This window comes from Arvicanthis niloticus, chromosome 21, assembly GCF_011762505.2.
Source record: "Arvicanthis niloticus isolate mArvNil1 chromosome 21, mArvNil1.pat.X, whole genome shotgun sequence".
Classification (NCBI taxonomy): Eukaryota; Metazoa; Chordata; class Mammalia; order Rodentia; family Muridae; genus Arvicanthis; species Arvicanthis niloticus.
Genome location: NC_047678.1, coordinates 38,924,543 through 38,939,346, shown reverse-complemented (window position 1 = coordinate 38,939,346; position 14,804 = coordinate 38,924,543). Strand labels below are relative to the sequence as shown.

At 45.9% G+C, this 14,804-nt stretch overlaps 1 protein-coding gene across 2 annotated transcripts in view; it reads right to left on the bottom strand.

Moving 5' to 3' along the window:
* Positions 1-14,804, bottom strand: part of Itga9 (integrin subunit alpha 9) — a 295,010-nt gene that overhangs the window by 243,260 nt on the left and 36,946 nt on the right. For both annotated transcript variants that reach the window (XM_034484311.2, XM_076917769.1), the window contains one exon: positions 5,275-5,342. In XM_034484311.2, the coding sequence (XP_034340202.1) occupies positions 5,275-5,342 (68 nt within the window). The remainder of the gene's footprint in view (positions 1-5,274; positions 5,343-14,804) is intronic.

Below are 14,804 nucleotides of genomic sequence, written 5' to 3'. Positions count from 1 at the left end.
GAAAAAAATAACAATGAAACCTAATACTTTTATAAGTTAATAATCTTTTTTTAAAATACAGCATGCACACATGATGCACATTCACATATGTAGACACTCAAGTAAGTCTTTAAAAAAGAAAATAAATATATAAAATAAAAACTATAACAGAAGATACAAGGCACCGAGAGGGTGTCTTGGGGTACACGAGTTTTTAATTGAGATTATAACATTTTGAGTGATATATCTAGATGAATACACAGACCAGGAGGCTGAGTCTCCATGTGTTTATGCCCCTTTCTTCATTGGGCTGTAGAACTATGAGAAGCCATTTTTCTCTTCTCTCTATCTCATCCTCTCTCCTTTCTTCCTTCATGAGAATCGATCATTTCCGTGTTCACCAGGAAAACGTGGCATAATGCACAACTGCTCAACCATTGTCCTGGTTTGAATATGCTTGGCCCAGGGAGGGGCACTATTTGGAGGTGTGGCCTTGTTGGAGTAGGTGTGTCACTGTGGATGTGGGCTTTAAGACCCTCATCCTAGCTGCCTAGAAGCCACTCTTCTCCTAGCAGCCTTCAGATGAAAACATAGAACTCTTAGCTTCTCCTGCACCATGCCTGCCTAGATGCTCCCACCTTGATAATAATGGACTGAACCTCTGAACCTGTAAGCCAGCCCCAATTAAATGTTGTCCTTATAAGAGTTGACTTGGTCATGTGTTTGTTGACAGCAGTAAAACCCTAACTAAGACACCCATCCACTTACTCCCCTCACACTGGCGTAAGAACACTGCCAGTTCTCAGAGGGTGTTTAAAAGATAAACCACAAGTTCCTTAGAGGAGAGAGACTATTTTCTGGCCTGGAGCTTTAAAAGAATTTGTAATCTATGTCCAAGCACAGAGGGCACCGAGGAACATGAGTGATGGCCTTAGGACCAACCAGTTGTATACACAATTCTTTTCATCTGCAGCTTGTTCTAGACAAAGACTCTGAGCAGCAGCAGGAGCCTGCAAAGGCTCTGCAGGACCCTGGGTGAGGGACAGGATGTTTTCCTAAGATTTGCATTCATGCAGAAAAGAAACTAAGTCGATACTATACCTAATATCTCCTGTTACCTCTTAAGTGTTACAAAGTACATAAACAAAGTAATCTTATAAACAATGTAGTCTCATTCCTTAAACACCTTAAAGGGGGGCTGGAGAGCCAGCTCCTAAGCACGAGGACCTGAATCCAATCCCCAACACAGCTATATGTCCCCTATAATGACAGCAATGGGGACAACAAGAAAGGCCAGCTTCACTAGTCAGCCAGTCTAATCGGCAAATTTCAGGTCTTTCATTGAGAGACCCTGACTCAAAAAATAAGGAATAACAACAGCACATGAAGCTGACTTTTGGCCTCTATAGATACATGTACATATGTGTATTATGTATACATATGCACATGCGTATACATTTGAATAAAACCAATAGAAATTTAAAAATTAAAGCACAAAGCTCCCGTTCTTGTTCTTCTCCTTTTAGTTATCATACAGTCTCGTCTCCATTCAAGCTGGCGAGCTCAGCCAAAGATGTGACCTCCCACTGTGCTCAAGAGAGATGCTGCCTTTCCTGAAGCCCTTGGGTTTGGATTTTTCTATTCATTGTGGCTGGTGGCTGGATTCTTTTCCATACCATTCTCAAATATCAGGAAAGTGTGATCACTTCTAAACTCTGCCATGCAAGAAACAGCCAATGTTGCACACAAACGCACACAAGTAAAAGTCATCATTGCCTAAATCCAGTTCTCAATAAACACTGTGGGCCTTTCTCCAGTTTCCTTTGTGGTACAGTGTCACCTAGATGTGCCTGAAAGGAGCCACCAGACTTTATCTTCCTGCCACCATATAAAATGGTGGCACTATTAAATCTGAACCAAGACATCTCTCCCTGACATCTCCATGTTGGGTCAGCCCATGTCTTCTCTAGACTCTTGGAGTATATCACCTCCGCCAGTCTAGTCTACAAAGTGGTTAAAGTAGGCCTTCATCCTCAAGGACATGAGGCATTCCTAACTTGGAGAAGATTGATGATGACCTTGAGGGCACTGACCACAGATCAAGCAGACATCTTAGGTGGGAATGCTCTGACCCATCGTGGCCACGTCCAGCAAGCTACAGCTCACAGCGGCTGAGTGTGGAGGTCAGCCGGAGGGCAGAGGAGGGGAACCAGCCTGCCTGACCCTTTCAACTACATTTCCTGTTCAGTTGCCGACAGCTGAAGTTCCAGAAATGAGGGAGGCAGAGAGTTCAAAGAACTGCCGTTTACAGGGGCCAAAGCCTGGGAACCAAAGCTAAGGCCAAGACCCAGGCAAGCCAGGAGATGATGGCGAGGGCTGGAGAACTATGTGGTAGAAGAAGGGGTCTTCCCACTCAGCTATCCGTCCTTTCCTGTGCTCAGAACACTCTGTTCCTATTTATCTGCAGAGCCCAGGAGACCCATGACAGAACACTGAAGTTTTCTCAGGCTCCAAGTCCCTGTTCTCTCCTTCTGGTCCTCCTTAGCTTACATTGCTGCCCAGGTTGCTCCTACACACCCCTGTCCTCTCTGCCCTTTGCAATCCCCCTTCTAACCGTCTCTAATGTCCTACCCTCTCCAACTCACCAGCTGATGGGACCAAAAGATACTCCCCCCCCCCCCCAACATGAATCTTTGTCCTTCAGTTCCTGGTCAAGATCTTAATGAGTTCTGATTTCTGTCCTCTATCCTAAAGGGAAATATCTCCACATTGCCCCAAGCTGAGTCACTCAAGGCCTAAGTCTGCCCAAGGCCAGACTCTGTGCCCCCCAAAATTCTTGAAACAGCTCTATGAGTAGCCCAGTACCTCATCGTCAGGACCAAAACCAGGATCTATACCAAAATTCAATTGTTGAACACCCTTGGATGCTACTGTAGAAGGCCAGAGAGATAGGAGGCTAAGGGAAGGACAGAGTACAGACTTCATCAAAAGCAGATGGAAAGACACTGCACATCTGTGCAAGCAGAACCATGATGCTTTCTCTGCCTACAGGAGGTAGCTCTGAGGAACTCCTGTTGGGAGGCCAGCCTGGGGAAAGATGACAAGGGCTCTGGGGTAGGGAGGGAAGATACAGAGAGAAAATATGTCTCATTGATGGACTGTAGACTTGTGGGATCAGAGACAGGGATGTAGGAGGGGGCTCTCATCTTAACTTCAACAGCTACGACAAATGGTGGTGCCAATCCCAGAACCCAATATGGAACTCTGTGTAGACCAGGCAGGTCCATCCCTTTGACATTGCAACAGGACTTGGCACCCATGCTTAACAACTGTGCAAATGTGATAAATACATTGCAAAAGTAAATTTTATAATGTTTTAAATGCATTTGTATTTTGTATTGGGCCAAATCCATTGGGCCACATGTTGAACATCACTCGTAGAGAGAATTGGAAAAGGTACTGGTGTGAACAGGTGTGGCAAGCTACTGAAGGCAGGCAAAGCACCTGGCATTCACTAGTTTGAGAATGCAGCTGGTGGAACTCTGTCATTTCTTTGTTGCCTTCAGACTAGACTCTATATCACCAACTGCCTTCTCTTTGACTTTAGAGAGCTGTCTCTGAAGACAAGGTGAATAATTCTGTTCCTGATAATGTGAACACGTTCTTCAGAAAGAAAGCCCTGGGGCCAGAGAAGGCTCCCTTTCTTGCCCCCTCAATGTGGAGCACGTTCCTCCAGGAGGAAAAGGCACAGGGCCCTGCGAGAATCAGGCCCTGGGCAGTGATGTGAAATGTGAGCTTCTGTCTTCCAGGTAATAGGAGGCCATGGGGTCAAAATGTCAGGTTTCACTTTGCAAATTCCCTCAGGCTGCTGGGCAGAAACATATGGTACCACTCAAGTAAGGACCCAGGCTGGAGTGAAAAAAAAAAAAAAAAACCTCCTCAGTAGTGACAGCTACATGACACTGCGAATTCATTAAAGTCCACTGGATTTAAAATGGTTAAATGGGAGAATGTATATTATGTATATTTGATAGTGACAAAAAAACAAACAAGAAAATAAACAACAGGGAATGGAAAGATGACTCAGCAGTTAAGAGTGCTGAAAAGATGACTCAGCAGTTAAGAATGCTTGCTGCTCTTCCAGAGGACCTGCCTTCAGTTTGCAGCTCATGACCGACTATAACTTGGGCTCCAGGGGATCTGATGCCCTCTTCTGGCCCCTGTGGACACTGCACTCACTTGCATATACACACATACACATATAATTTATATAACCTTTTCTAAAAGATTTAAGAATCATGAGAGACAATTCAGAGTCAGTGAGTCTGCAGGTCATGCTGGTGGCTTTTCTAGAAGCATCGTGGCCACCACCAGGTAAGACGGTGATACAAAAAAAAGCAGTCATCTGGGATGTGTTTTAGGGGTTAAGCAGGACTTAGGTGAGCTTGGAATGCAAAGGCACGTTCGATCTTTGACCTGAACAAATGCATGGACCATGCTGCTGCTTGCAAAGCCAAATGTGGAATGGCGTGTGGCTCGAAGCCATAAAAATGTACAAGCTTACAGAAGATGAGCATCAAATAAGATAAAAGTTCCCCAGGAACTGAGATGGCTCAGTGTTCAAGTAGACATTTGGCTCCAAGCTTGAAGACCTGAGTTTGATCCTGGAACACATACGGTGGAAGGAGAGAACCAACTCCTGCAAGTTGCCCTTTGACCTCCTCACATGACCCATGAAATGCTTACCCATACACAAAATAAGGAAATGTATTTTTAATAGTGGAAACAGTGCCTTAAAAATGTCCTAGTTGTAAAAACATCGTTCTGTTCCTGTCACCTGAGCACATTCCAGAGTAGAGGCTTTTGGGATTCCAGGACTGCAAAGCCTGACGTGTATAAAATTGAGTCTCTCTGCTAAGGACATGGACAGGGTGTGAGGAGACACCCAGGTGACTGACATATCTTCAAACTGCTATCAGCTTCTTCCACAGATCTCAAGTGGTGCCAACTTCTGTAGAAATCTCCCCCATGAGCCAGCCCAGCTCTCCACCCAGTGGTGTCCACTCAATGGGTGCCCTTCCTCAGATTTAAATAACATCCCCTGCTAGAAACAGCAGAATTTACTCACTCAGGACACTGTGGAGATTCTGGGTAGACACTGTGTAAATTCACACCAGAACCTACACTACCCAGGACACCAGAAATCCTATCTCCAGGGGCCACCCCAACCACAAAATGGAAAGGACCAAATACCAAGAAGGGAAGAGAAATAAAAGCCGCATGGCTAACACCCACCTCAGTAAAGAAGCCTGCTATGCCGGCCTGGCAGGAGCCATGTTCCTCTCCGTACTTCTTCTTATACTCTGGAGGAAGGGGGAGAAAAGCAGACCACAGCCATGTCAGTATGTGTCAGCCATGGGTCTATCTGGCCACTTTCCCCAGGCTCTTTGGGCTCAGCCCAGGGATATGGTTTAGGCTGAAGCATAGGAAGAAAGTCTTAGGACTCCAAGACTCCAATATTGAGGCTCTGAAGCCATCAGGTGGCCAGGCTGCCAAGTGCCCCAGAGGATTACCTCCATTCATGAGGAGAAAGGGGAGTGACAGCCACGGTCATTAGCCAGGAGGCTGGTGACAATTACTCCACTGACTTCAGAGAGGACTGAGGTCCCTAGAGGGCCCAGGGAGTTAAAAACAGGATTTAGAAATGGAAGACTGCGGGCATTCCCATGTGGAATCCCCTGGAAGGAGGCCAACCCTTTCAGAGAGTCACTCAGGACAGTCTCTGGCCATCTGTTTTCTCCTGAGCAACCAGAAGCAAGCAATCCACCTGTGGGCTGAGGAAGAGAGGACTGGCCCCAGCACATAGTCACACTCTTGAGATGTGTGGAGCTTGTGTGTACTAAGGCCTCGTCTGCCTCGTGTGCAAGAAACATAGAGAGCTCCAGGGGCCAGAAGGAAACTGAGCCAGGCCTGGGGAATTAGCTGAATCGTGGAAGCCTGTGTTCAGTCCCCAGAAACCATGTTTCCAAAAAAGCACACTTGAAAAAAAAAAAAAGCACTAGAGAGGTGGACGCAGGAGGACCCCTGCTGCCTGCATGGTGACATTCAAGCCAGTGAGGGCCCTGTCTCAAAAATCAAGATAGGTGGCATATAAGGTTGACTTCTGCCATCCATGTACGGGACAGCACACATGTGCACACTCTAACACACATAAAAACAATTGATCCTGCAGCTAAGAGTACCAATTCTCAGAGAGGTAAAGTGAGTTACCAAGGGTCACACAGCTACTTAACACATGTGCTTTTATCTCTGTGGCCTAATGAAGGTTTTGCAAAGTGATTTTGCAAGATCAAGAGGTTGACTGACTGAAGTCATCTCGGGAGTAAAGAGGAGAAGGAGGTAAAGACACAAGAGGGCCCTCAAGCTTTTCCGATGGTGTGGCAATAATATAGCTGGAGACTCTCGGGCTGGGGCTGCCCAGTAAATAACCTTGTGACCCCCTGCACTGTCCCCAAGGCTCTTAGCGAGTCTCCAGTACCATTAAAGGTAATGGAATTATGTTTTGAAAGACACTAAATAAATAATACGGAGGAACAAGAAAGCCTTGATTGCAACAGGACTCTGCTTCCTGAAGCTCCAAGCGTGCACTCCAGGCGGAAGGGGAAAAAGACTCTGGGGAAATAGAGGGAGAAATTCGGTTTCTAACCACACACCACAGAGCTGGGAATGTTTTCCAGTAAGTGGCCATTAATCTAGGCTAAATTACAACAGAATGTTAATTGAGTTACACCTCTCCTCTGTGAGGCTAACATCCGTTCTTCCCACCTTGTCCTGTCTGGTCACTATACGGAAGACGCCCTGGCTGCCAGAAGCAGCCCAAAATCTTACAGCGGGGGCTGAGGGTGGAAGATATGGGGAAAAAATTACAATTACATCCTCCATCAATTGCAGGGCATGAAAATGGTACAACGGGAAAATAAATCTGGCCTCAAATAGCACAGTGTGGGACTAGAGAGGTGGCTCAGCAGTTAAGGACACCTGCTGCCCTTCCAGAAGATCTGAGTTTAATTCCCAGCATCCATGTTGGGCAGCCCACAAGCTCACAACTACCTTCCAGGGGATTGTACACCTTCCTCTGTCACCTGCACATACATGAGTGTACACACACACACACACACACACACGCACACACATGCACTCACGCATGCACAAATAAAAGAAGTCTTTTTAAAAATAGAACAACAGCAAAATAGTCGAAATGTCCATCTTAAACAGTTAGGTATAAAGCTTCTGGGGGTAGAACTTGGGTTCTCATGCTTGCACACTAGGCATTTTACAGACTAAGCTTCTCCTCAGCCAACATAACTCTAAAACATGGAGACAATCAAAAAGACTCAGACATAAAGAGCCCAATGAGACCATCTTGCCTGACACTGTTCAGCCTTATAAATTTGACACAATAGCAATTATTTGCACATGTTATACTTTTCAAAGCACTTGGAGGCTCTTCATGGCTGAGACTCTAAAGACAGTTCGCAGAAAAGCATCATCATTTCTCCATCAACATCTTCTAAATGATGGGGTGTTCCCTACACTGGGAGCCAAGGTCTCTAAGACAGTTCCATCCTGGCCCAAGCTAATGTCCTAGAGGAGCAAGTTGTCACTAGCACTCCAGTCTCAGGTAGCAGGGGGCACTGTTTGGAGACCAGCCACCATTTCTCCAAGCTGGCACTGTCCTACTCCAGGGCTAGGGGGTGTGGGACATACCAGCAACGGCTTAGAGATTTCTAAAGTTACTGGGTCTGGACCTGCCTTCTCTGGAAGCTCCAGAGTGACGGCAAATGTGGGGCCTTGTCTGGACCCTACTACCCAGAAATCCCTAGTCAAGGATAGGCCACATCCCAGCCTCCCAGAAAGTGCAATGATTTTGTCATGAGGTCTCTCAACATGAAGCAAGACTATGTATTTTCCTTTGGCCTCCTGTCCCACCCTGACCACACACACCCAGGAACAATGGTGGCCTAGTTACTCTCTTCTAGGAAGTCTCAGCTTGCTGGATGTCCTAGGAGTCCACAGCCTTTCAGATGCCCCCTTGGCTTCTCTGCCCAGGTAACCTTACAGGTACATGTGAATGATACATGAATGATACACTTCCCATCACAAAGATGAAGAGTTTGTTTGCCTAAATGTCCTGTACACCAGGCTAGAATCATTTACTTGACTACTTGACTGTGCTCTGTTGCTGGGTCACACACTCACACTGGACTGGAGACCCAGGTAGAAGTGTACAAGGACCATGCATGGGTGGCTCTCCTGCCACCAACCTCCTGAACTCTGAATCTCTCTGTAACTTCCTGGCCTTCTCATTTACCCTTCCCCCCTCCAGCCAGTCAGGCTCCCTGAATGCTATTCAGCACTACTTGAAAAGGCTTTGTGCTCTGAGTACCGAGAATCATGGATTCCAGAGCCAATGCTGCCACCAACACCAAGATCTAAGGACATACAAGGGTGCGATGAGGGGAGAAGACCCACAGCACAGATTCTTCTGGGCTTTCCACACTGACTCTACCCCTGGGCAACTCTGTGTTCTCTATAGACTTTAGGAGAAGCAGGACAGAGCATCCATCTCGTCAGTCCATGCCACTCCTACTATGACTGACACTGACTATCTCTGAAGACCTGAGAGCAGTCACATAGCTCACAGAAGACAGCCCATCCCCAAGGCTACAGCAATGGAAAGTCACCGTGCCTATGCTCACGGCCACTGAGCAAAGCAAAGCCTTCTGAAGCAGAGGGAGCAGCTTTACTGAGGACCCTTGGCATCCGTCTGTCTCTGGACACAGCAGCAACAAGGTGTAAGGGCTTGAACCCCACCACTAAGCCCAGAGACCCCACTCCTCTTTGGTAAAAGGAAACAAGACACAACATCATGGGGGCTGGGCATGTAGTTCTTCTGGTAGAGTGCTTGTGTGCGTGCTAAAGGCCTGGGTTCCTCGTGAACTGGGCAGGGTGGCACATGTCTGAAACCCTAGCATTCAGGTGGTGGAGGCAGGAGGATCAAGAGTTCAAGCTCACTATAGGCCACATGAGACACTGTGTCTACACTAAACAAACTCAGAGACAATACCTTACATGTGCTAAGGGTCTAGTATATAGAGAGTTATGCTAATATAACCAAATACTTAAAATCTTCTCTCAAATAAAAACTTCAACATTTTATTCTACTTATCTGGACTTGAGTTGGAGAAATGCCCTATGCACAAAGCTATGGAAGAGGGCTGAGTAGAGCCAGGGACAAAGAGCTGACCCCAGTAGAGCTGAGCCTAAGAAACATGAGTCACACCCCAGTCTCCATTGAGCAGTCCAGGAAGCACAGGGTGGAGGGACCCGGGAGGAGCTGGAGATGACCTCCAACCTCCCATGTTCCCAGGAAGACAATTTCTACCCAAACACAAAGGCAGTGGGGCCAGGTGACCTTGGGCTTGCTCACTTAGTCTCCAGTCGTCCCCACAGACATAGCCATAACAGAGAGGACAGCAACGTACTAGAGCCCTCTGTTACAGGATAGGACATTTATCTACCTCGTGACTCAGGAGAAACAGACTCTTCAACGATGGCTTACCTTCTTTGTGATATGCCCAGCTGTTTGACCGAGGGGAAACTGAGGCCACTAAGCAAGGACGGGGCTAGCAAGAGGACCTGGAAGCAGTGTGGAGACCTCTTTTATGTGGGTGGGTTTGATATGTATGGCCAGATGAAGAGAAAGTCTTCCAACACCCACAGTCTACCCTGAAGCTAGTGAATTGTAATTAACCTTAAAAAGCCATTGAACTGGATGCTAAGGGTAACCTCTTACACAGGCGTAGATCAAAGGTGCCTGCATTCCTCATAAGACTCACTTTCAACTACACGTTGAAGAAAATGTGATTTTTCAAAGCCAGTTGTTTCTTCTCTCTTCTTCTCCCTCCTCCTCTTCTTCCTCGTCCTCTCCCCCTCCTCCTCCTCCTCCTCACCCTCCTCACCCTCCTCCTCCTCTCTTCTTCTTCTTCTTCTTCTTCTTCTTCTTCTTCTTCTTCTTCTTCTTCTTCTTCTTCTTCTTCTTCTTCTTCTTTCTCTTCCTCTTCTTCCTCTTCTTCTCCTTCCTTCTTCTTCTCCTTCCTCCTCCTCCTCTTCTTCCTCCCCTCCTCCTCCTCCTTCTTCTTCTTCCTCTTCTTCCTCTTCTTCCTCTTCTTCTCCTTCCTCCTCCTCCTCTTCTTCCTCCTCCTTCTTCTTCCTCTTCTTCCTGCCCCGTGTGTGTGTGTGTGTGTGTGTGTGTGTGTTGGGGGAGGGGGTAACCAAGGAATGCTAAGTGCTTTAACAGCTGAACATTAAACAACAATTTAGGAATCAGCACTTACAGGTATTACAGGTACACGCATTGTCTTGTGTATCTGTAAAGAATTCTAGGACCTAGTTTGTGGCCGTGATAAAACACTGGCCTAAAACAGTTTGAGAAAAAGAGTGGTTTATTTCGTCTTACAGCTCATAGCCCACCACCTACAGAAGCTGAGGCAGGGACCCAAGGCAGGAGCTGAAGCAGAGAACACTGAGAGCTGCCATCCACTGGCTTGCTTTCCCCCTGGCTTGCTCGGGGTCTTTCTTACACAGCCCAGGACACCTGCCCCTGGGGGACACTGCTCACACTAGGCTGGAGCCACATCCATCAGCAACTACGAAAACAGACTTATTCACAGGCCAATCTGATAGATGCAGTTCCTCGCTGAGATTTTTTTTTCTTCTGATTTATGTCTAGGTTTGTGCTAAGTTGACGGAAACTCATTATGATAACCCATGAAGAAGACAAATGTGTACAATTTGTCTTATAAGTCTGACTTATTTCACTCAAATGATGATCTCAGCTCTATCTAACTTGTATTAAATGACCGAATTTCACTTTTTAATGGCCCAACTCTCTCTCTCTCTCTCTCTCTCTCTCTCTCTCTCTCTCTCTCTCTCACACACACACACACACACACACACACACACACACACGGAATGTTGATATAGAGTCCTTCGTGTATACAAACATGAATAGGCTAGCAAACTACTCATGTGTTTAGCAATATTAGTTCTATGTGTAGCTTTTGGCAAAACTAGTGCAGATGCCCTTGTCCATGTATGCACATGGTGAGACCAAAGGTTTACCTTAGGTGTTAATCTCAACCACTATTTTTTTGACAAGATCTCTAACTGAATCAGAGCCCACTGATGGGACTAGCATGGCTGGCGAGTCTCCCATCCCAGCGCAGGTATCGGATATGAAGTGTGTCACTCCTGGTCTTTATGTGGGTCCTGAGGATCTGAAGTCAGCTTGTGCTCACGGAGTAGGCACATTAATCTCAGAGCCGTCTCCTGCTCAAAACTACTCTTAACACACTGATCCCAAAGTCATTTTCCAGTTGTTCAGCTCAACTAGAAAATAAAGTATCTGGGAAAATAGCTTTCTAGCCTTAAATTACTTCCAAACATCACCAAGGAGTGATAAATCTCTCAGTAACTGAAGATAAAGCAAAAATTTAGGGGTCCATGCTTATTAGTGGACAGGTCATTAGTAATAAAATGAGCATTTACCTCCCCCAAAGGAAAGAGAAGATAAACTACCTTCCGTTCTGATGGACTTCCGCCTACGTGGGAAATAAGGATAATGCTATAAATAGCGAAGTCAGTGAGGAAGAGGGAAAAACTTATTGAAACGGTTCCCGAGTGGGCTGTGGCAAGTCCTGAAAGCCAACTGCATCAAAGCAATTAAGCAAGAAGGGCATTTGAAGAGAAGAAAAAGAATTATAGAGAATATTTAATAGTTTTGACCTTTTACATTTATTTTGCAGATCAGGGAGCCATTGTGCACAGAGGCAGTTCAGCTAAAGCCATACCGCTGCCTGCTGGGCTAGCCTCAGTCAGCAGCAGAGGGCAGGGCTGTTTGCACCTCACCCTTTTCTACCACTTCTCATGCTGTTTTTCCAGAGGAAGGCTTACCATCACAGGCAAAGGGGGTTGTTTAAAATGTTCTGTCTGGTTACAAAGAAATATTATGCTGCCTTGAAATGGAAAGATATTTTGATACATTCTACAACACGGAGTATATACCCTGACGAGACTGGGCTAAATGAAGTTAGCAAGTCACATATTGGATGGTTCTGCTTGAACCCAGAGTGAGCAAATTTATGGAGAAAGTGGGCTGGTGCTTGCCAGGAGCTGGAGAGGAAAGAGAGGGGAAACTGGTGTTGACCTGGACAGTTTCAGATAGGAATCATGAAAGACTTCTAGAGAGAGATAGACAGTTGCCCAGTGTGAATAAGAATGAGGCACACTTGGAAAATAGTTACAATGTTCATTGTTATGTATAAATGAATTAGAAGGAAAGGGGGCTGGAGAGATGGCTCAATGGTTAAGAGTGGTTACTGACTGTTCTCGCTAGAGTTAGACTTCTAGGTCCAGGGGATCTGAAACCCCCTTCTGGTTGTCACAGTCACTGGACTTATATGCATAGACCGATCTGTACACACACACACATAAACACACACACACACAAGCACGCACACACGCATGCACGCACGCACGCACACGCACATGAACACGCTCACACACTCACATAGACAACTAAAAATAAAATAAACATTTTTTTAACCCATCAGTAGCTGCTTCCACTCAGGATTAGAAAGCAAGATTTTGCCTCCACCTACTTCAGAAGCATCAGGCTGTAACTTGCATGCTGACAAGTATCTATTGAGCTTGGTACACACTGGCTTACATTTTTCTCCCTCCAGAAAAAGCGGCCCTGAGCACGAGACAGTCACATTTCAACGAGAGCTCCAGCTGAGAATGGAATAGAATTCAATCTTGTGGCTGAAACACTGATGTCATAACCAGTGACAGAACATGAACAGCTAAGCCTTCAAAGCTGACCGTGGGGGACTGAGAGAGACCCAGGCTGCAGAGCAGACCTGCCTCTTGCTGAGTTTCACCCTGCTAATGCTGTCTGCTCTCAGTGACTGCAGAGTTTGCCTCTCGATTACATCTAACAAACCAAACCAAACAAACAAAAAGCTGAAGCATGATTCTAAAAGTCTATAATGTCTTAAAAAGCCACCAGGTTTATAACGTAGTAGCTGGAGGTCTTTCTCTGTGCCCCCATCGATCATAAAAGAATCAACATGCCAACAGAAATGGGGCATCTAGGAAACCTACATTATACTTTGAGGGCCAACAACCCTCCCTGTGCTTAATAAACCCTCAATAAGACCTTCGCCAACTTCCCCTAGACCCCAATTTTCTCATCTCTACAACGTGGATATGAACACTGACCAAGCAGTGACACAAGCCAGTGATTGTAGCATCCAGAAGGCAAAGCCAGGCGATCACCACAGGTCCAAAGCCAGCCTGGCCTCCACAATGACTTCCAGGACAGTCAGAACTCTTTCTCACAAAACAACAAGAAAAGTATTGACCCAAAATGTTTGTTCATAAGTATGATAATGAATTCAAGTGGCCGTCCCACCTCCTAGCACCTGAAAGGTGTTTATTGTCAGGTGAATTCTGATCTGGGTGCTTCTCAGACAACAATCGGCAGAATGCTAAGCCACACAGACAGGTACTTTTAAAAGAGACTTAGAAACTGTGGGCATTTGTAACGTTAGAAGATACAATTTAAACAGTAATCCTGCACAATGTGTAGAAACTTATTTGAGATATAGGATCCATTTTTGTCTAAAGGTCTTGGCTCCAAGAAACGTAGACTCTCATGAGTCCCAGGGTCATTTTTAGAGACCTCTGACCTTCTCCCTTCAGCTCTGACTGTCCTGTGGAGCCAGTCTCCATTTGTGTGTGTGTGTGTGTGTGTGTGTGTGTGTATGTGTGCGCACGCATGTGTGTGTGAGGCGGTGACTGTGTGTGACACTGTGACTGTGTGTGCATATGAAACTGAGTGTGAGTGTGTGCATAAGTGTGTGAGTGTGCATGAGTGTGAGAGTGTGTATACGAGAGTGAGTGTGAATGTGTATGTGTGAGAGAGACTGGGACTGTGTATGCATGAGTGTGTGAGTATGTACGTGAGACTGAGTGTGTATGCATAAGTGTATGTGTGTGTGAGTGTGTGTATGAGTGTGAGTGTGTATATGAAACTGAGTGTGTGCATAAGTGTGCGTGAATGTATTATGTGTATGTCCTCGTGCATATGGAGATGAGATGCTAACACTAGGTCTTCCTCAGCCACTCTTCACCTTATTCTGAGACAGGTCTCTCACTGAACCTGTAGCCCTCCATTTTATCTAGGCTGTCTGGCCCGAGATCAGTGAGCTCCAGGGATCTTCCTGTCTGAACCTCTTCAGAGCTGCAATCCACTGTGCATTTGAAACTGGCTTTTTAAAAACACATGGGCTCCGGAGATGGAGCCGGGGGTCCTCACGCCTATGCCCCAAGCACTTTACCGACAGAGCCATCTCTCCAGCCCCAGGACCCTCTTCTTAACTGCATAAAATATAGAATAGCATCTTACTGTTTAATTCATATTTATTTAAGTGAGGTAATGTTTGCAAATGCTCTTTGAAAAACAGAAAGCCCTGTGTAAAAGTGGGGTTCATTATTTAATAAAAATGGAAGGGGCTTCTTCTTGACTCTTTAAATGGATGTGCTTAGCCTTTTATAAGTCCTTCTAAAAACAAAAGAAAATGCACACCCAAACCCCGACTGCTTTTGATTTGTAAATGGATCATAATTGATTTTTATCCCCTGTGGAGGTCCTGCCCTTCAGCATTAAGAAGAGAGAGAAAAAAAATGTCTTCACAATT